Source organism: Podarcis melisellensis, assembly GCF_964234715.1.
Source record: "Podarcis melisellensis genome assembly, chromosome: 1".
Taxonomy (NCBI): Eukaryota; Metazoa; Chordata; class Lepidosauria; order Squamata; family Lacertidae; genus Podarcis; species Podarcis melisellensis.
Window position 1 is genome coordinate 95,498,575 of NC_138528.1, and position 23,425 is coordinate 95,521,999.

Genomic DNA, 23,425 nt, shown 5'->3' on the forward strand with positions numbered 1-23,425 from the left:
ACCAAAAACAAATATTGGGTCATAAAGTAAACCCTAAACCATCTGAATGCCTAGTAATTCTGGCCCTAATCTCACACACTTGCTTTTTCTTGCCATTCTTTTGGAAACATGCATTTGTTGGACATACTTAGAAGTTAATACACAATTTTTAGATACTACAGCAGATATTTGGAAGCATACTTTTTATATTGCAGGTAGGTCTATTCAGACATATCTGGTGTAATGTATGAAATGACCAAAGTAATATGGGGGGAGGGGAGAACACACATGATGAGCTCAGTTATCACACAGATAATATCTGAGAGCTTACTTCCCATTCCCCAACTTTGTGAGTTTGAATTTTGGAATATCTGTATGCATTTTTTAAATAAATGAAGTGGAATGACACTGTGCCTCACACACCCACACACTTTAGAGAGATTTCCTATTAGGGGGTAAAAATCATTTTTTCAATATCACTTTTAAAACTTTTCTGTTTAATTGAAGGCCGAAATCAGAACGAATTTTGAATTGCTATACAAAATGATGTCCAGGCATGAAGAGTTCCGGTGGATGATGCTACGAATAAGAAGGATGGCAGACACTTGGATAGACGCAATTAAATCACTTGCTGAAAAACAAAACCTGGAGAGGAGAAAACGAAAAAAAGTGAGTTCTGCTCCAAGGCAGCAATACCATTTACATTGCTTCATCTAGAAAACTGCCCCATTAGCTCTAAGTGTTGAGTAGGAGTTGGTTCAATATATTTGCTATATGTCAGTATACCTCTTTGTAGGTCAGAGAAAAAGAAGAGGTAACTAAGCTAGCAATTCAAAATGCTTCCAAATGGTGACACTTAACTAGGTAGTGTAGGCTAACTAAAAACCAGTTGCAATTCTCTGCCAGTGGGATTTTAATCCAATTAAAAACATGAATCCAAGGAAAGGAGCATTTTGAGCATAAAGGTAAAGTAGTATCGGAATAACCTTGATTCTGGATGGACAGGTATTGACTTGCAATCTCTCCATGGTGTTAAGGGCCCAATATAATCTGATTTCAAATGTTAGACCCTCCAAGTATCCGTATTTTCCAGGGACAGTCCAGGATTTACAGAAGCCGTCCTGGTTTCTGATTTGATCCTGAAATGTCCCGCTTTTCCTTAGGATGTCCCTATTTTCATTGGATAAATGTTGGTGACTATGAAACTGTGCAACCTTTAGAAGACATCTGAAGGCATCCCTGTATAGAGAATTTTTTAAATGTTTGTTTTGTTATATTTTTATATATGTTGTAAGCTGCCAGAGTGGATGCGGCAACCCAGTCAGATGGGTGGAGCATGATGATGATGATTAAATAGGACATCCCTATTTTCATCACAGAGAAATAGTTGGAGACTATGAAATATTAGCATTGTGTATGGAATACCTTTATTTTAATCCAGATGTCTGGAGTTAGAATTATACCCCAGGTGCACTTTTTCATTGCAGAATTTATCTACAATGTAGTCCTTCTAGGACTAAAAAGGAGCCACATACTATTTACAGTTTTCTAAAAAGGTAAAGGTAAAGGTACCCCTGCCCGTACGGGCCAGTCTTGACAGACTCTGGGGTTGTGCGCCCATCTCACTTAAGAGGCCAGGGGCCAGCGCTGTCCGGAGACACTTCTGGGTCACATGGCCAGTGTGACATCGCTGCTCTGGCGAGCCAGAGCTGCACACGGAAACGCCGTTTACCTTCCCGCTGGTAAGCGGTCCCTATTTATCTACTTGCACCCGGAGGTGCTTTCGAACTGCTAGGTTGGCAGGCGCTGGGACCGAGCAGCGGGAGCGCACCCCGCAGCAGGGATTCGAACCGCCGACCTTTCGATTGGCAAGTCCTAGGTGCTGAGGCTTTAACCCACAGCGCCACCTGTGTCCCATTACAGTTTTCTATCTGTGCACAAAAAGCACCTGGGACACAAAATATCCTAAGAAAACTAATTGTGTTTTATATGTGGGGTGCTTTTTTGGCCTTGCAAATACAATCATTTGGGGTATCATTTTCCTAGTCATCACAGAATCATAGAGTTGGATGAGACCATGAGGATCGTTTTTATCCAGCTCCCTGCAATGCAGAAATATTTTGCCCTATGTGGGGCTCAGACCCACATCCCTGTGATCTAGCCAGGTTGGTACAGGTTTATGGTGAGATGGTGATTTTTGCCATTGGTATACTTTATTGCTCCAGCCACTGTTAATATCCTGGCATTTAAAAAAAGTCCCATGGTTTTTTCAAATAAAAACTGATCCAGGAAAAGCATTCATTCATTATTCTGGCACCAGCCCACATGGCTCTTTTTGGGGACATCTTACAACCCCAAGTTTCACTCCAGTTTTGTTTGGGCTATAAAAATGTCCCCCAAAACTATTTGTGTTATGCCTTTCCATGGTCTGAGTCAGTGATAATGTGAAAGCATTTTTGGCAGTCTCCTTTTGGCCATAAGGAAATGATTTAATTTTCTCACAGGGTACCTCACAGATAACCTCTTGTTATTGTAATGAGAATAATTGGGGTTAAATCACATTAGAAGTAACTGATACTAATATAATTGGCTCCATCAGATCAGAAGCAGTCCTGTGTACCAGCAGTTAAACCAGAGAGTATTTATTCTGGATACACATTTTTAAAAAAACAAAACAAAAACCCAAACATTAGATTGTGCAGAACATGGACTTACCTTCAGGGATTATATAATTGGAAACTAAATGATATATCCTAACCGTGAATACAGAATTTGAATAAAAACTGAAACCTGCAACAACCTGCCAGACTCAGCGGAATCACATTTAAGATGTAACATCAAATGAATGACCAATAAAAAGCCTTAAATATAGTGTATTGCTTTTTGTTCTTGACTGCGTACTGGGTTCTGCAAACAGCTAAGGGACTAAGGGCTTTGGGTTGTATGTGTATACGTACTTACAGGCAGGGAAGCCCACCACAGCCCACATTAGATGATTCTCTAATCATCATTAAATTAGAGAATTAACTTCCTATTAATATTAGGCAGGCACCTTCATTGTACTGGGTTTTTTTGGTGCCTTCTAAAAACATTTTTTCCACCAGCAGGCCTCCCTAGAAATGTAATTTTATCATATACATTTGTTCTCAGAACTGTTGCTCTTATCTATATTTTGATAATTGTATTGTGCTTACTGTTTTCGAAGTTTATTTTATTGCTATACTGAATTGGTATTTTGTGCTGTTTTATGTGAATCTCTTAAGAGACTGCAATTTAGTGGTGTTTGAATTTTGCTGGCTAAATAAATGATACTGCTGAGACAGTAGCCCTGTTCATGTTTCACTCTTGCACAGGGCATAAATGTTTAGGGAGTGGGGAGTGGCTCACTTTTAGTCCCACCATCTTACTGGTTCTGTAAGGGGAAAATACCACTGTATGAGCACATTTGCAGGAGCTCCACGTAGTCTGAGAACCTAATTTGGGGGGGTGGGGTGGGGGGTGCCAACCAGTGGCGTAGCGTGTATTGCCTGGGGCAAGGCAAGTATCCTTGCAGCTGTGATGCCTGTGAGCATCGAGCAGGATGGGGGTTTGGTCAGGAGCGGATATCTTTCTAAAGCCCGTACAGAGGGAACCTGAGCAACTGGACATTGCTAGTTCTGTGTGAGGCAGAGGGTGTGCTATTATTATTATTATTATTATTATTATTACTACTACTACTTTCTTTTTATCATTTGAAATTTTGCAACCCTAACAATTTTGCGCCCAGGGCAACTTCCCCCATTGCCCCGCCCATGCTACGCCATGGGTCCCAGCTGTGCAGATCCCCAGCTCACAAACAGGAAGCTTGCACATGCTTCTCACACAAAAGTGAGGCCTTGCTTCTCTCTCTGCACACTTCTGCCCAGATGAGTAGGTCTGAAGTAATTTCAATAATTGATGCCTTTGAATGCATGACTTATTCTCTTAGTTTCTTTTCCTTTTGCATTGTGCCTGTTAGCCTGTGAGTCTGTGGCTAAGGAGTATCTTGGGTGTGTTTTTAACGTTCTGTAGATGCTGTAAATGAACAGCTCCACATGCTTAGAAAATACTAGGTGTTTTATAAGTGATTGAAATAATTAAGAACAAGTATTCAATATGCTATGTTGTAGCAATTGGGGCTATTGATGTAAAATGATGTTATAGTTAAACCCTCTGTTCAATATATATCCAGTACTGAATACTTACATTTCAGCTTTCTTTTTCAGGTCCTTGTACATCTGGGACTCCTCACAAAAGAATCTGGATTCAAGATTGCAGAAAATGCCTTTAGTGGTGGCCCACTTGGTGAATTAGTCCAGTGGAGTGATTTAATTACATCTCTCTATTTACTGGGCCATGACATTAGGATTTCAGCTTCATTGGCAGAGCTCAAGGAGTAAGGAGATTATTTTCCACTTTGAAACTTGAGTACCAAAAAAACCCCCTTCCTTTAACTGCAAACTCTCTTGAAGCCTTTATTCTGCAGCCTATAATTTTGTGAAGAGGAAAATGAAAGTGATAATTCACTAAACAGATGATAAGTAGATTATTTTCATAAGCTAAATATGTGCACCATGAAAAGCATAATATGTTTTCATTGTCACTGCTTCCTCCTTAGACTTCATAAATGAATGCTGGAAAATTCAGAACTAAGCAGTTCTATTCTCTGCCATTACAGGTGTGCTAGACATCTGCAGCAAGAGAAATGTCTTCTAATTTGTTTCTTCTTTTTCTTAAATAACCTTTATTTCCAACATGAAACTGTTTATCAGCAAATTAGATTGGTTGTGGTTAATTTGTGTGAAAGCCATCGTTTTTTTCAGACAGGTTTTGGATTTTGAGCTGTTTTCTGAAGATCCTGTTCTTCAGCATGCGACCCATAATTTCCAAATTATTTCATTGGAAACACATTGAGAATTAAGCCCATGGTTATACTGTATTGTGCTGGGGGTGATGTTTAATAGCACAGGTGGTGGTACAGTAAGCCCACAACGTATGCACACTTAATTTGTTTGCATTCAGCCTTACGCTCTTGGCAAAAAAATGCAAACAAATAATAAAAGATAAAAGCAGGCAGAAAGGGGGCAGGCTTCTGGGAACAAAGGCAAACTCCACCCACCATGACATCTAACGTGTTTTGACTATACGTGGTTTTAGGCGTGATCCCAGGAACGTAACCCCCACATAGTTGTGGGCTGACTGTATTTGTATGTCAGAAACCAATGAGCTTTGATTTCAGGGCCCCTAAGAACTGTTCTGCTGTACCATATCTCAACTCAATAAGCCTGAAAGACTTCTCTATTATGTTTCCTTGTAAATTAAGCCAGAGAGTTAATGTATGGCAGCTAGTCCCGGAAGTGTGTGTGCTTGTATTTGTATAATATACATAAGCAGCCATGAATTAAAATGTTTACAATATGGGCTGAAAGGATTAGTCATACTGTTTGGTGACACTTCTTTGGTACATGAATAGGCCCATTTGTGGAAAGAATTACGGTATGTGAGTTTAACGTAATAGGGTATCCCTATCTGTTTTAATCTGGTCTGGATTCACTGTATTTCTGCCAGTGCAGTGAGCACATGTTTATGCTAAGGAAGTTATCAAGTGTTAACCCTGTTCTGGACATTTCCATGCATTAATACCTCTGTCAGTAGTGCTGTTTGCTGAAATGTGTGACTAATGCGATTTCAAAATGAGACTAGCATAATTTCTCTGGAGATTGAGGATCTGGCAAGTTAGTTGCATCTGGAAAGACCAAATTTTTTGAGGCAAGCTTTGGTCTTGGTAGAGAGCCCACCAGGCACCTCACTTTCCCGATATATAAAACCCCAGTAAGAAATTGCAAGCACATTGTAGCTCACCTACTACCAAATGGGGAAGAAGAGCTATTGCGCATGTGCACACCCACACCATGGTAAGCTCGGGGATTTATTCCTCTTGCAGTGTTTCACAAGTATACAATACAAGGAGAATTGGCTTCTCTGAGACATGTAGCTCACAGAAGGAAAACAGAACCCAAGGTCTGTTGTGAAGGTTACCTATCAGTATTGGATTGCTAGGCGGGAAATGGGGAGGGGGCACTCAATGAAGGGTGGGGAATTCCTTATAGGGAAGATGGCCCTCAGCTTCAACCTATTCCATATCCTGCTTCCATTCCCGGACACAATATTCCACTTCATTCTAGCTCCTGGAGAAGGCAGCAGTGAAGAGTAGAGGACATGAAAGCCATGTTGCACAAACCATATTTTTCACATTAGTCTTTGCCTGCACAATACGGTAAGCCATACTATGGTTTTCTGGGACTGTGTGGATGTGCAGGTACAAGGAGAGTTGGTTGCAACCATTATGCTTTCTTCCTGGTTTTTTTTAACTCCTCTGCTGAGCTAACCAACGATTTGGCTTAGCTTGTTTTACAAACCCAAGGGCTGAGAACAAGCCTTGGCTGTAGCTCACAGTTAGCAAGGAAAGAGCCTAACCACAAGGCCATGTTTTGATGAGGCACTAAATCAAACCATGGCTTAAGATGGGATGAGTAAAGTGACTGTGAACTTCTCTCCAGGAATCCACATGTTCTCACAGTCCTGGTAAACCATAGTTTAACATATGGTGTTCTGTGAACCAGGCCAGCAAGATGTTAGATCAGCGCTGATAATTTGAGGGTTAGAATACTGCCTTGGGCAGGCTTTTGGAGTTGCAGTGAGTCCTGCTCAGACATTGTTCTTCAAAAATCCTGTTGAGGCAATACATGTGCATACACACACACACATCGGTTTGTTAGTCATTCTGTCTCTGGGAATGGAAAAATAAAAGCTCACTGTTAAGACTAAATTTATTTCATTCTTTTGTATGAATGCAGGAATTCGGTGGAAATAAAGTTTTTCTTTTTTCTTACTATTAGGATTATGAAGAAGGTTGTTGGTAATAGATCTGGCTGCCCAACTCAAGGGGATAAAGTAGTGGAACTAATTTACATTGACATTGTTGGACTGACTCAGTTCAAGAAAACCCTTGGACCATCCTGGGTTCACTATCAGTAAGTATTCCTTTCTAAAGCAGTTTATCAGAAGGAATTGTGGTTCCACATATCTAGTGCATTTTTACATCTTTCTCTTCATTGTTCCTGATGTTGAATCTGAATTTTTAAACTAGCCCTATTTATGTGCTGCTCTCCTATAGAGCATTCACATAAGGGCATGAGGCCAGTGTCATATACCCAGGCTGTCCTCACAACTTGTGTGGACGTCGAAAAAAAACTCCTGTGTATAAGTAGCTTCTTTTTCATAGGAGCTCTGTTCATTTGCAGGTCTGCTCAACAAGCAGCCTTGCTCCTGCTTTAAAACACAAGTGCCCAACCTGTAAGAAATTGTATGACAGTACCCCCTTATGTCCCTCAAGGCCAGAGCGTTGGGAGTCTCCCTCCCCCTCCTTCAGTGAAGTGGAACTGGAAAATTCCTGGATATCAGGAGGATAAATCTTGCACAGATCAGAAATGTAATATTCTTTTCTTGAGACTAAGATTCCTGATTTATGCAAGCCGAATCTGATTCTACTGTGGAATAGCTAATCCACTAATTGTCGTTTATATGCCACTGAAGAAGAAGTTTGAAATGCATCTGGCAATTGGAGTCACTACTTTTTGCTTATTAGATTTATTGATCTCTGTTTTGTTATCTGTTTTGTTTTTCAGTATTTGATTATGCGTCTCTGAAAGTAAACTTAACCAAAATAAATTGTATTATTTTGCATTCTTCTTGCTTTTTAGTTGGTTTAGTTTTTGTGGTCAGGGTCACTCAGGTGTATCTCCAGACTTTATTTTGGTGCACTGTGAACAAACCTGGTATTCATACCCGCCCTTCTCCCCACTGACACCCAATTACTTCCTCTTACAAACAATCCAGGGCTTGTTTTTCTATCCAGAGTGGTGACCTGAACTACAGTTTATACTTGCTCTCCAAATCATGTTTTCAAATCAGCTTCAAGCTGTGGTTTGCCATACTAGTTTGGACTGAAAGCATAATCCATATTTGGATGACTCAAATGTAATAGGCTTGCAGGAAAATGGAAGTAAATATTTTTTTCAGATGAGCAAGGAGAGTGTGCATGTGTGTGCAAGCTTTATCATGTAACACCAAGCCACGGTTTGCAGTTGTAGCAGAACAGAGCCTGAAAAACATAATTGAAAATATGAATGGACAACATATATTCACTCATTTTTCATTCATGTAGTTTTACATTGCCACTGGATTCCAAATTTTAGGAACTGTTAGGAAGAAGATGGGAGGAAAAAATGTGCCTGACAAACTAAAACTTCATTGTTTTCCTTCTTCCTAGTTCATTAAATATATAAAATAACATGGATATTTCAACTTTGCTTTGCTGCTTTTCTTTACCAAATGGTTCAAATCGAAAAAAGGCTGTTTTTAGCATTTGAGGTTACTTGGTTAACTATTCATTTTGCAGCATGAACTGAGTAATGGAATAAAGTGCTTTGGAAAGCTATGGGCTCTGAAGGCATTTGTTGACGATGGGTTCCAACAATTTCTTGCCTTTTCAGTTCAGGAAGTTGAATTAGTTATCCCTTGGTTTTCTTTAAGCTTTCTGTTTTCCAGTTATTCTTTGGTACTCTATAAAGTGGAAGTCAGCAAAACACCTCCAAGTGGTATAGCATTAAAACTGCTAGCACATTTGCAAAGCCAAGTAGAGTCTGGTATGGTTTCAAATTGGATGGGGGACCAGGTGTTGAAATTCCTGCATTGCAAGGGTTGGACTAGATGGCCCCTGGCATCCCTTTCAGTCCTATAATTCTATGAAAAGTAGAGAAGAAGAAAACGTAACAGTAAAGCTACTTTAGGAATCACATTATATACCTTTTCTTAACTTTGGTTTACTTTCCTTCAAACATTATTTTTAAGAGTGCACCATATGCATAACAGTGCATTAAAACTTGACTTGGTGATTCATTTCTTTGTTATCAGTTTTAATGCAACGGGGAGAATAATAAATATTATGTAACCTGTCACTGTATTTCAGATAGTTAATTCAGCCTACTCATTTTGCTAATCCTTATCTTCCAAGAATCATCCCACGTCCTGCATTTGGCTTAAAACCAAATGCTTTTATTCAAATCCCACTCTCCTTTCCACAGTATAACCCAACAGCTTCCTTCTGCTGTATGATTTATTCTACTAAATAATACGTTTGGTTCCCGACAAGCACTTGATGTAATCAAAAAATAATTCTGCTGCTGTAAAATGTTTTCACTGAAAGCGGTTGACATAAAGCTCTGAATTTCAGCTACCCAGTGCAGACTTAGAATGTGGAAGTATCATGGATGCATAAAATAGAATCACAGAATTGTAGCATTGGAAGGGAGACCGAGGGTCATATAGTCCAACCCTCTGCAGTACAGGAAAACTCAGCTAAAGCATCCATGACAGGTGGCCATCCAACCTCTGCTTAAAATCCTTCAAGGAAGGACAGTCCACCTCCCAAGGGAGTCTGATCCACTCTCCAACAGCTCTTATTGTCAGAAAATTATTCTTTGTGTTTAATTTATTGCAACTCTTCTCCCCCCCCCATCCCATCCCAACTCTGAAACTGCCTTTCAAATACTTTTTCTATCAAAACTTCTCAACAAAGTACTCCTAGGCCATTTGTCAGTGGACACGTGCAAGTAAGAATAATAATACTTGGTATTTGTGGAGGATGGGCACTTTCTAAGTCCCAAGATTGCTAGGTTTATGGTGTAAATTGGCCCGTGGTATTGCTGTCAGAGGAAGATCTTTACCATATTTTCTTGGGCATGAATAAATATGAATAGTAACCATGCTGATTTGTTGATGCATATCATGGTATTGCTTTTATTCTTGGTTATGCCAGAAATTTCTGTATCAGCTTTAGAAGACATGGTCGCCAATTACTAACACTGTTGTTGCCTTCCTTTATCTTTGCACAGGTGCATGTTACGAGTGCTAGATTCATTTGGGACTGAACCAGAGTTTAACCATGCTCATTATGCCCAATCTAAAGGCCACAAAACTCCATGGGGAAAATGGAACCTTAACCCACAACAATTCTACACAATGTTTCGTAAGTTCAAGTTGTTTACAAAAGCAATTTTTGCTTTTCGGAATAGGAGTTAGCCCTCGGAGTCCTCCAAGTGGAGATATTACATGAAAAAGAAGATATGTCCACATATTAAACTGTTTTTATAGGTCTGTAGTTATTTTGGTATCCTTCACTTTTAATATTACAAGTCTTTGAATATAATGAAAGGGTAAACCTATGTTCTAAGCATTTATTAAATGCTAGGGGCTGCATCCCTGCTCTCTTTGCTGGACCATCCCACCTACCCTTATCAACCCCTCACCAAAGCCACCCCCTCCCCTTACGCATCATCAAGGACACTCTCTCCCCTCTCTCCTCTTCCCTTTTCTCCTTACACCTTCCCTTTTCTCCTTACACCTTGCCAAACATCTTGCTCACTTAGCTGGGTCACCCATCCTCTGGCCTGTGCCACCTCCTGCCTTTCTATCTCCCTCCTCCTCAGCCCCTTATGCTGCTGCCTTGGCTCAGCAGTTCTGAGACCAGTTTTTTTTTTTACCATGCTGTACCTCACAGTGGCGCTGTGGGTTAAACCACAGAGCCTAGGACTTGCTGATCAGAAGGTCGGTGGTTCGAATCCCCACGATGGGGTGAGCTCCCGTTGCTCGGTCCCAGCTCCTGCCCACCTAGCAGTTCGAAAGCACGTCAAAGTGCAAGTAAATAAATAGGTATCGCTCCGGCGGGAAGGTAAACGGCATTTCCATGTGCTGCTTTGGTTCACCAGAAGCAGCTTAGTCATGCTGGCCACTTGACCCGGAAGCTGTACGCCGGCTCCCTTAGCCAATAAAGCGAGATGAGCGCCGCAACCCCAGAGCCAGTCACGACTTGACCTAATGGTCAGGGGTCCCTTTATCTTTACTTTACCTCGCAGTGCTACCTGTCAACAGCCATGTGAATTGCAGAATGACAATATCCTTAGGAAAATACATAATAGAAGATAAGACTTATGACGGTGTTGCAGTGATGCATAAAGATGCAGTGCTGACTTTTTGTTTGTTTGGTTGATTGGTTTACAGCTCACACTCCAGACAATAGTTTCCTTGGTTTTGTTGTGGAACAATATCTGAATTCCAGTGACATCAAGCACTTCAACGTAATTAAAAGGCAGGACCAGTCGCTTGTCTATGGCAAAGTTGATAACTTCTGGAAGGTGAGTTGCTATGCTGAACAAATCATTTTCCATGACGGAGCAGAACACAAAGTTGCAAGCTTAAACTGAGCTATATTTTAATTAGTGTTTGACAGGTACTTTTTAGAAAACAATGCCGGCAGATATTATCTGTTCAAAGAGGTTTTTAACAAAAGATGCAGCTCCTTTAGACTATAGTCTTGTACACAATTTTACGTCATTATATGTTCAGCCAGGTTTATTGCACCATGTTTATAACTGAAAGATTTGGAAGGAGAAAGGGACATGCCATTAATCTGTACCAAGCCATTAGCTGGTTTATCATAATGTGTATGAGCAAGTACAAACATTTGACTCTTGTCTTCTCCCCTCTCCTCAATTCTCATGCATTGAAAAGAAACTTAGAGCTCTTGGTTGGCTTCTCAGTCAAACTACTTTCCATATTATATCTGAATATTGGAAACAAAAACTCTCCTAGCTGTACTTACTGGGTGGAATTCAACATCATGCTCTTCCAATCATTCTATCTGTGCAAGCATTACTTGTCAGGTGGAATGATTCCTCTCTCTCCTACCTCCTCGTGTTATTCAGGTGGTTTTACTGCCACCCAAAAAAAAAAAAAAAATCAGGGAGTGCAGGAGCCAAATTGTACATGTGGAAGTCTTTGAACAGGGCTTCTGTTGATGAGGCTGGTTAGGTGAATCCTGCCCACTGTCTTTAACACACTATTACATGCACTGCTTCTGTGTTTCCATTTGTGAGATTTCTAGTGTGAGTGTCACATTCTTTTTACCAAAGGATCTCCAGCTAATTGTCAGCTTAACTGAATGTTTAGCCTTACAAATGCCTCCCAAAAAATCCCTGTTTCCAACACTCTCAAATTTCTTTGTAATCAAAGTATTCACAATCCTGACCATAGTGGAAGATAGAGGCCCTGATTTGTGCAGCTACACATTGTGAAGCCACAGAACAGGCAATGGAGACTTACTCCAACTCTCTCATTTGTTATAAGTAATTGGTCTCTGGGTAGCAGCCTCTGGCCAAACTTGCTTGTGGATTCATGTGTTGTTGAACTTGTAGGTACTGAAAGAAAAACAGAAGAGTTGATTTCTCTAGTTTCAGTTATTATTTGTCTTTCCAAAATGCTCAAAGGAATTGCTTTTACATGTTTAAAGGTCCATTGAATTAGGTATTATTTTAAAAGTATTGTTTATGATAAAGTGCCAATGGTAGACTAGGCCATTGGCACTTCCAAAAATTATAACCTATGAGTTATCTTTTGCCTAAAGTTTTTTTTTCTTTTTTACTTGCTGACTTGCTGTTTACCTGTAATCATAATATTAAATAATTCACTTATTTTCACATACACGGCAAGGTCTTGACTGAGTCAGATTTCTTAGCACTGACTTCAAGGCATTCTCCTCATCCAGATAGAAGTGCAGAGAGAGAGAGAGAGAGTGCTTACAAAAGAGATTTTCTTTTGTTCATTTCCCTTGTGAATTAAGCATACAGCTCCAGAGAACAAGGGCAAAAAAAACAATCCTTGGTCACCTCTGGTCTGCTAGAAGAACAAACACCTTGGAGTATCCTTCCCCAGACTATTGCCCTCTAGATGTTTAGGACTCTAGAGCCAGTGTGGTGTAGTAATTAAGAGCGGTAGTCTCGTAATCTGGGGAACCGGGTTTGCGTCTCTCCGCTCCTCCACATGCAGCTGCTGGGTAACCTTGGGCTAGTCACACTTCTCTGAACTCTCTCAGCCTCACCCACCTCACAGAGTGTTTGTTGTGGGGGAGGAAGGGAAAGGAGAATGTTAGCTGTTTTGAGACTCCTTCGGGTAGTGATAAAACGGGATATCAAATCCAAACTCCTCCTCCTCTTCTTCTTCTCCTCTAGCTCCTATCAGCCCCAGCTAGCATGACCACTGGTCAGTGATTATGGGAGTTGTAGTCCAAAACATCTGCAGGGCACTAGGTTGGGGAAGGTTGCCTTGGGGCGTTCTCCAAATTGCCCTCCATTCTCAGTAGAAAGGCTTCTTGTTGTCCCATTATTGCCCAGAGGGCACGGCCATTGTCCATAATACAACACAAGTATTCAGAGAAGCAGATGCAGCAAGTACTACTCTGTGCAATTAAAGTTCTGTAATTTCTAGCTCTTCATAAGAGGTAGCTGCTGAGAGCCAGATGAGGTAATCTTAACCTTTTGTGCTTATATGTTGTCATTTTATTGGGTAAATGGCTAGTTGAAATGCAGTTGTAACAAACTGAATTATAATGGATTGTTAACAGTCAAAGGCAGCTGTGTTAGCATGTAAGCAAGAAGTTTCAAAATCCGGTTGGCCAACAGCTTTATTGGACCTATCAAAACATTGCAAATTTGTTGCAAGCTTTTGAGTTGTCCAGACAAGATGTTACATAAAGCAGGAGATGAGGGTTTTTCTTTGTTTTTAGTACAGAAAGGTTAGGCTAGATATTGTAGCATGTTTGCAGATGGATCTTGGAGGCTGGGTAAATCTCTCCTTGGTGCTACAAATACCAGGTTTTACATCTAGCGTTCTAGAATAAAGAATCAATAGCTTGCAACCCAGATATGTACTTTAGTTACTGAAAGCGGGATTTCAGCTAGTCACAACATCAAGAGTTTGGGTTGAGGAAAAGAATTAACTGGATTTGCATTGTTTAAAAGTTCAATTTTGCGCGCACACAAAAGTAAAGAGAGTTGTTTATGGAAGGAGTCATCTCTGTTCTCTTACCTTCCAAAAGAGCTATCATCTATACTAAGCAGTGTCTGTAAATCACAGAGAAGGTACTTTAATGCTAGCTTCTGAGTCCGGCTTGTTTGGAAGCCATTAGCCATACTCCCTTATTCAGATCAAAAGATAAATTATCTGGTTTGTTTCACTGTTCAAGAGAAGGGAGAGGCAAAGGAGAGGCATATCAACTGTATATATGCTGGCTTATTTGACCAGGATTTTATCATGCACACACAGCCACAGATGTCATAGAGTGAATGCTACCCTGTTTTAAACTATTAGAGGGCAGTCAGTCAACCAGGTACATCTCCCTTTTATGCCATTAACCTATGACTAAAAGCTGCTTCTTAGATTAGAATGCCTAGGCATCCTGAATAAATCCCAACAATAAATGCGTGGATATATGGTGTATACCAGTTTCCCTGAACCTGGTGCCCTCTCGCAGGGTGTCGTCTTGAACTATAACTCCCATCAGTGATGCTAGAAGTTGTTGGGGGAAGGCTGATTTACAGTGTTGCATTTAGAATATTTAGGAAGCCACAGCCAGTTCAAGCTGTCATACATGCATGTATGCAGTTGTGTACAGATGCATATAGAAGCTTTTAACATGATAGCGTACATGATGTGTATGTGCACATGTACATTATCTAGTGCTAAAGCAGCTCTAATAATTTGTGTAATTAAAATATTGTTCCTTAAGGAAAAACTAGTGTACGCGATTATCTTAAGCTGTTGCTCGGTTCTTTACAGAAACATGCCAGGCTGAGGATTTAAGAGTACAAATTTAGGAGTACAGGTGTCATTTCAATTTTCAAGGGTTTCACAAATTATTTGAGTTTTGTGGGGCATCTTAGTTCTGGCTAGCAGCAGAAAACTGTGAGAGCTCTTCATAATTCATAGTACAGACCTTGGACATGTAGTTTCTTCATCCGTACTGTAGTAATTTCCTGGGATTTCCCAGTGATTTAAAGCCCAGTGTACAAACTTCCTCAGTGAAAACATTTCTCATTATACTTCCCATAGGGATAAATCTGCTAGGTTAAGCCCACTTCAAGAAGGCGCCATGGCAGAAGAAAAGAGACACAGAGAGAATGACAAATGCCTAGTGGCCCCTTTACCAGCCTACTTTGTCTGCCCGTTACAAAGCCTGAAGGCCTATCAAGATTTTTTCTTTGTGTGGCAGCTGTCTGTTCATTTCATTTGTTTAGCAGCATCTTGAGGTTTTGATTGTCCTATATTTGCCCATGGTTCTTGAGCAGAAAAAAACATTTTCTTATTATTTAAGTGGTAGTTGTGCTGCTTTCATTGTGACTTTGAAGAAAAATCATTAACTTTTTCATCCTCATTTACGAACACTCAAGGTTTTTAGAGTGTCTCCTTGTGCTAGAGTACACATTTTAGCAGCATTGGAAACTGTTAATTCATTTTCAGCTTTTGTGATTATGCATTCTGTTCTATTATCAGTACTAGGAGACTTTCAAAAGCCTCAATAAAAACTGAGTATAATTAATCAGTGTATTTTCCAATGTGATTAGTAGTACATCAGAAGAACAGCCTGTCAGATAGACTTGGGTCTTGTACTCAAAAAGATGTATCAGATTTATTTTCAGATTTTTCTTTTAGTTTATTTTTCCCCAGCTCCCTCCCTTTCTTCCTTGGTTCCTTCCTTTCCTCCCTGTCAATTTGCCTGCCATATCCAGCATATTCGTATCCATTGTTAAATGCCCCATCTGTAAAATAGCTCTTTCCAGAAATGTCAGTTAATGTCTCCTTGCATATTAACATTCACTGTGGAAAAGATAAAATATTGTCTTAACCAGTATAGTGTTTGCACTCTCACTCCCCTGGTCTACCCACTATAGATAGATCTGAAATGAATACGGAATCCTTCTTCAATCCTTAGATCTTTGCTTTTCCTGGGGGATGAAAATATTCTAATGCCGCTTGTTCTGTGTTACCCATCTTCCTAGCCTAATTAAAGACCATCTGGAGGATGCATGCTTGTAAGGGTAAGGGCAGTGACAGCAACCTCCTGATCATTACACCTCTCCAGGTTCCCAGCTGTTAAATGAACAGTTGTAACATGCAGGCAAAACGGATAATAGGTGGATAGAACTTGCTGCAGAATGTGAACAGTGTGTGGCATTGGTGGACAGTAGAGAAGAAATGGTATTTGTATTCAGTAGAATAGAGCTTCTTCCTCAAACATTTGGAATTGCAGGTTCCCATACACTCATCTTCTCCAGTTTACTAATCACACACACTCACACAAGCTCATCAGGGATCCTACCTCCAGATTTGGGGGAAGGGAGCTGCTGATTTATACCAAATAGTGATTGCTTTTTATAGATAGGAAAAAAGGTGTTGGTACTCACCATGAAGTTGTTACAGTAAGTGGGGCACTTTTAACTGGGGTGGGGTGGAGGTGCCAGTACTATGTGGCATTGAGTATCCCTAGAAAAAAGTTATGCAAATTGTTAATAGCCATGTAACAAGTGGCAACCGGCCACAAAATGTTACAGTGTGCTGTGGTTTTACTCAGAGTTCCAACCAATCCATTCCATTGCTCCTTCCACTGGTCTGGTTTTCCTCAATTAGTATCAGTCAGTTAATATTCTGTCCCCACTGAGAGTGCTCTGCACTCAGTGGCTTGTTTTGTCACAAGGGTTCTCCATTTGGGGATGTTTTTAGGGGGTGAAGTAGATAGTTTTACACTACATTAAAACCTTTGATTTGTCCATATGGGTGTTCCATTCCTAAAGGCAGTTGGGTTTTGGTCCTCCCCCCCCCCCCCAGCATCTGCAAACATCACGGTTCCCTCAAGTCTGCATGGGTGGTGCTGTTTTGCCTACACCTTCACAAGCATAGGCATATAAATTGGAGATGCGGGGAATAAAGATGATCTTTTCAACCTATTGAATTTGAATCATACACTCCAAAGTTTGTCCTGCTGTACACAGTTCTTGTTCCTTGCTTAACATATGTTTGTAAATAGTCAATCTCTTCAATCTGCAAATAATGATTAAATAGTTCATTGGAAGAATTTTCAACTGTAATTAAGGTAAACCCAGATTTACATCTGTGCCAGCCCAGATTTCAGAGTAATGACTGCATTTGTATAGTCACATTTTTATCTATAAAATAAGGCTGAGTATTTGTCATGCTGTCTTTATACAGTGGTTCTCTTGATGCTCACTACCTTGTGCTATATTCATTCCTTAATTATCTGTGCTACACCAGGTTCATGTCTTTATATACCTTATGATAAACAGTGATAAAGTGCTTGAGCACCAGAACTAAGAATGCTATGTTCAAAAGCTATATTTGATTATTATTTTTTAATGACTAAGAATTTGGGGATAATTAAAATTGCAGCACAATCATCACCTCTAGTTTGTCCTTGATTGTGTTTATGAAATTTAGCTGTGATGCCATGCACAGAAAAGCCACTCACCCTAATTGTGGGATAATCCTAGGGTTGTTCCAAAGCCATGGCTAGATGACGCGGGTGTTTCAGAACAAAATATGTTAGGATTGTAAGCATTGTGTAGCAAATGCATAAGATCTGCATGCATTCTTCCTAATAGACAGAATCTATTTAGTTAGATGGGGTGGAATAGGGATATGGATATGGATGGAAAGACTCTTCCTTGTGCAGTAGAGACAAAATATTTCACAAGATTCCACTCAGTTGGCACCTGTTTGAGGAAATAGCAGTTTACACATGTGTTTCTGGGAATGTAATTTGTTTTACAGAAGCTGTATTATTGAGAATGAAATCCAAGAAGGAATAACATATCCTTCTGCCAAATTGAATTTATATAACTGGCACTCAGAAGCTCTTTTTGTATGCTTCGGCATTAAGCAGGATTGAAAAGAGAAAACATAGATAGATTTAAGATTCTACCATATTCCCTCGTGAGATTTTGAAAAAGTAACTGCTATTGAGAGTTACAATTAATTTCTAGTTCCACACATCTTGCTGCATTAAATGTGACATTTTAAAAATAACAAAGTTGTCCCCAATCATGTTCAGCTGCTTCAAATCTTTTCTGAAGTTTGTCTCATTTCATCTTGTAACAATAGCAAGACTTTGGATTTTTCTATCGGTAGTCACATCTGCAGGGCCGTTATGGAATACAGAACTAAAGACTAGAGGAGGGGTAGCCAACATGATGCTATCCCAACCGAGTTGGACACCTGTTCCTATCAGCCCCAGTCAAGGATAATGGGAGTTTTAGTCTATCAACATCTGCAGGGAACTATGATAGGTATCCCTAGGCTAGAATTACTGGTCAATTCCACCTAAAGCAGATTGCTAATAAAATGTTGGGTTGCTGTGTCTGGGTTGTAGTGTTTAATCCTGCAAGTGAAACTGACACGATTGAATGCTGCTCCACTAAAAGGCATCATAATACATCGGAAGCTCTGCAGGAGAAAGCTAGACTAGCTCCTTTAGGTCTTGCTTTCTACATGGAGGGTTTTGTTTTGTCTTTTGTACAGAGAAGAATTCCATTAAATCGTGAGATTTATCAACTCACTGGGAAAATAGACCTTAGATACACGCACACATTTATATATCTTTTAGAAATCCTGCACTTATCTTTTCAAAAGCATGTGTTGTGGTCTCCAACCATGTATCCAGCTGTGTAGCAATAGTTATTTTTTTAAAAAATGCTTCCAGTACAGGTGTCACCAGCATGATGCTCTCCAGATGTTGTGGACATCAGCCCCAGCCAGCATGGGCAGTGGTCAGGAATTCTGGGAGTTGTAGTCCAACAACATCTGGAGAGCGCCACGTTGGCTACCCCTGTTCTCTTGTTTTAAATTGAATTCTATGAGAAGTCAGAGCAACAGAGCTATAGAACAAGACTGCCTGGTATGGTGACAATCAAGCAGTGAGGTAATGCTTGGGCTCCCCCCACGCACAGAGTATAGCCGGATTGCACTTTGTTCCTGTGGCTTTTAGCAGATCATTGATTAACAAGATTACTATTCTGTGGAGGTGACCTGCATAATTTTTAAATAATGCACATTTTTGCTAATTGTAGGTTGCCAAGTTGATGGCTCAGGCAGCTTTACCTCCTCCTCCTTACTATCTCCATTTAAAACAGAACATGTGTATTCTTTCTTTCCTTCCTAGTGTTTCTGCAGCTGATTACCATAAAGAAAGCTTGTGGAAATTTGCCCCTTTCCCATTGAAAATTGTACGCCCCTCCACACACGATTATATTTTCCAGTTTAATGTTGCTTTAAGAGGGAGAAACGCATCAGGCTTTGTCATCCCATTCTCTGATGTGAAAGGTCTTTCATACGGAGGAGGGTTGTAGGTGGGAAATAATTGGCATAAAGTAATAACAGTTGTGTATTCAATGATCAACAGAAGTGCCTTCTGTAAATGGCAAGTTTATCGTAGCTGTCAAGAAGAAAGCAGCTGCTGGTTCTGCCCGAGGAATAAGAACCACTCTTTTGCGGCTCTGTGGTAAAGTTTAGTGTTGGGAGCCTAGCTTTTCTCTAAAAAGCCTTGGCAAATGAAGTTCCCTCTGGCTGTGCAGCACCGCACCCCTGGAGTGTCATTTGCACCTGGCCAGGAAGATATAAGATGCATGGACATGCATGTAGAGGTCACATAAACATCTCTATTGGGGGCATGGCTGTGGGGTTTGTGCCATGCCCCCTTTGGCCTCATTGAGCATTTTGGAGGCCCGATGTTCTGAGTTGTGGGGTCCTTAGCCTGGAGACCTCATGTGCCTAGAGTTGTAAGGCCCTGGCATGAGACAGGGTCAGGAAGGCATCCCTATTCGCTGGAAGCTAAGACCTAGGCAATGGAGCTATGCCTGGTCGTTACCCTTGCTGAGGACAGGACTTGGTGCATCCAAGGCAGTCATAACAATAATAATTTATTACGTATACCCCACTCATCTGGCTGGGTTTCCCCAGCCACTCTGGGCGGCTCCCAATCGAACGTTAGAAACAGCATTAAATATTAAAAACTTCCCTACAGCATTAAATACAGCATTAAATATTAAAAACTTCCCTAAACAGGGCTGCCTTCAGGTGTCTTTTAAAAGTAGGATAATTGCTTATTTCCTTGACATCTGATGGGAGGGTGTTCCACAGGGCAGATGCCACTACAGAGAAGGCCCTCTGCCTGCTTCCCTGTAACCTCGCAGTGAGGGAACCGCCAGAAGGCCCGCGGCGCTGGATCTCAGTGTCCGGGCTGAACAATGGGGGTGGAGACGCTTCTTCAGATATACAGGACCAAGGCCGTCAATGGAAATTAGCTGATTTCACTGTTTCATTTGCAGTGCAGAAGTTAAGTTAATAAATATGTGGCCTTAGTTTGACCCATTTTATGTATCTTGTCTCTCTATTCCAGTCGCAAACAAGTACTAGCCCTGCCTATCCTAATCTGTGTCAAAAGATTTAACAAGTCCATTCTGTTTCTAAGCAACCTTTCCTTAAAACGTTTCTTCTGTTCCCACCATCCCTTCCTCCTGCCCTTTGAACACTGAAAAAGAACTAAATCTCAGATAATTCACTTGGTGTGTGAGCTGATCCTTGAAATTAAAAAAGTATTGTAAATTCTAAATGGATTAAGAAATTAAAATTTATAATACTGTACAAAAGAAAATATGACATGATTTACTATTATATTCACAGTAACCACATCGTGCTCTAAAACACTTTGGATTAGAATATGAACATTCCTATGGAGCAGGGGTGGGCAGTCTTTTCTGGCTAGATATTTATCTCTTACACACATATCCCACCATGGACTGAAGTTGATAGCTGCTATCATAGTGATGTTGAGAGATTCTTCCTTTTGAAGACACACACACTCCATCGTTGATTGGACTTCAAAGCATACTGTGGGGCTTTCAAATAGCCCTTTTGTAAACATCCACCAATGGGGATGTTTACAAAGGGCTTTCTCTCTCTCTCTCTCTCTCTCTCACACACACACACACACACACACACACACCCTTGAGTTTCTCCTTCAAGTCTCTGCAGAGTTTTGAAGGAGAAATGTGAGAGGGGTGTGTTGATAGCATCAAGCAAGGCATGCTCCTACTGCCTGTTGGTTGATCCCAAATGCCCCCCTCCACGTTTTTCCTTCAAAGCACAGAGATTTGAAGGAGTAGTGGGAGTGGGGTGTGTGTGTTGAAGGTGTTTTCATAGTACCCATCACTTGGGAATGCATCTTGCTTGATCAAAGGAACAACCAAGAGCTTTAATCTCACTTTAGCATCTGTCTGAGCAGCCCATACTGATCTTGATTCAAGCTCTATTTCAAAGACCACAGTCATTTAAATAATGTGTGAGAGTTTGTAGATGCTAGAATTGTTGTTGTCGTCATCAGCACCATTATTATAATTTCCTACCCGCCCTTCACCATAAACATGGGTTACATCAAGAACACAATACAATTTTTAAAACTAACAACCATACAAAACAAGTTAATTAGGCATACTTCTCTTTAAGGAAGAATTTGTATTAAAAAAAACAAAAACTCCAACCTGATTGAGTTTAATGAAATCAGAAAAATTAAGCCAAGCTGTTTAATTCTTTTTTTTCTGGCTTGGGTTTTCATGAAGACAGGGTTTGGAATTTACGGATAAGCCCAGGAACTGGCTGTGTGTACTATAGTAGGAAGTGAGCAAGGGAAAGAGATCTGAGCTCCAAGGAAAGCTAAGTGGAAGCATGTTCAAGGAAGGGGTCTGAAGACTGCTGAAATCTTGGGATCAAAAACTCATTGGAGTTGTAGTCCAAAAAGGGGGGCAATTTTTTAAGACCAAAGGGAAGACCAAATAATCATCTCCTCCTTTACTGGATGTGTGATCTTCAACAGCAATAGAGAGGGATTTTCCAGTGGTGGACCGGCAACTCCCCCCGCAAAGAGGCTTGCCTGGCAGGGCACCAGTGTTGCCATGCAGGAGGGACCATTTTGGAAGCAAATCATTTTAATGGGCTTTTTTCTGGATGGGCCACTTTCTGGATTTTATTTATTGTCCTATTGCCCTGTTAAGATCACTGATCATACGCCATCATGAAAACACCAAAAGAATGAAGTGTGGTATTGAAATTTTGAAATAAATTTTAATTAAATAAAACTTCTTACAATATATTTACTCTTCATTAGAAGATGTAATAGCTAGTGTGTTTTGTGTTCTTAAATTGATAATTCAAATATATGTGAAGATGCTTGGATTTTACAGGGCTCAAGGCAGGAAGATTCTTCTTAGTCTCCTGTAACCTTTCAATGAGCATCTGTGCATGGCTTTTAACCAACAAACAGGGAATAGTGTGTTGCTGTTGCATGTGATGGAACTGAGGGATGCAAAACACAAGCTTGTGCTTTCTGATCCCACTGGAGACAAAGGGTACATTTACTTCTCAACTAGAAACCAGACTTTGAGGTTGCTGATTTACACAGTTGAGAAGTCTCATTCATGCAATATGTTTCAAGAGTTATTCTATACTGAGCACTTCACAATCCATCTTTGAATGAGTTCTAGAGAAGAGGAAAGCAGGTCAAAGGGTTTTTTAATGAAACAACTTTCTTCTAAACAAAGCACCTAGTTTTCCACATTGCTTCAAGTCCTAGTATATGGGGGGAAACCAAAAGACTTTGTAGCTCACTCTAGAGAAGAATTTTTAAATGCCACCATGTATGTAAAGAGCAGCATGACTCTACCATTAAGCTGCTGTGGACTAGGGAATATGAGAGGGATTTTTTTTTTTCTTCAAAGCACTTGCATGTTGTTGTTTAGTCGCTTAGTCGTGTCCGACACTTCGTGACCCATGGACCAGAGCACGCCAGGCACTCCTGTCTTCCACTGCCTCCCGCAGTTTGGTCAAACTCATGTTGGTAGCTTCGAGAACACTGTCCAGCCATATTGCCCTCTGTCGTCCCCTTCTCCTTGTGCCCTCAATCTTTCCCAACATCAGGGTCTTTTCCAGGGAGTCTTCTCTTCTCATGAGGTGGCCAAAGTATTGGAGCCTCAGCTTCACAATCTGTCCTTCCAGTGAGCACTCAGGGCTGATTTCCTTAAGAATGGATAGGTTTGTTCTTCTTGCAGTCCATGGGACTCTCAAGAGTGTTCTCCAGCACCATAATTCAAAAGCATCAATTCTTCGGCGATCAGCCTTCTTTATGGTCCAGCTCTCACTTCCATACATCACTACTGGGAAAACCATGGCTTTTACTATACGGACCTTTGTTGGCAAGGTGATGTCTCTGCTTTTTAAGATGCTGTCTAGGTTTGTCATTGCTTTGGTGGAGTTAAATTTTGGAGAGGATCAGTAATTATTTTGTGTGACTCAGATGTGTGGGGCCCAAAACGTAGCATAACCAGTCTCCTTGGTGAAATAAGAGCTTAGATTTTAACTAGTTCCAATGGTGGGAGTACTGATGGGGTACTGCAGCATTTTTTTGCTGATC

The 23,425-nt window shown here is 40.6% G+C and overlaps 1 protein-coding gene across 3 annotated transcripts in view; it reads left to right on the plus strand.

Annotated features, from left to right (window-relative positions):
• The window catches only part of MGAT5 (alpha-1,6-mannosylglycoprotein 6-beta-N-acetylglucosaminyltransferase), a 112,137-nt gene that overhangs the window by 75,959 nt on the left and 12,753 nt on the right, over positions 1–23,425 (plus strand). For all 3 annotated transcript variants that reach the window (XM_081921737.1, XM_081921739.1, XM_081921738.1), the window contains exons 7-11: positions 487–648; positions 4,224–4,393; positions 6,897–7,031; positions 9,954–10,087; positions 11,119–11,252. In XM_081921737.1, the coding sequence (XP_081777863.1) occupies positions 487–648; positions 4,224–4,393; positions 6,897–7,031; positions 9,954–10,087; positions 11,119–11,252 (735 nt within the window). The remainder of the gene's footprint in view (positions 1–486; positions 649–4,223; positions 4,394–6,896; positions 7,032–9,953; positions 10,088–11,118; positions 11,253–23,425) is intronic.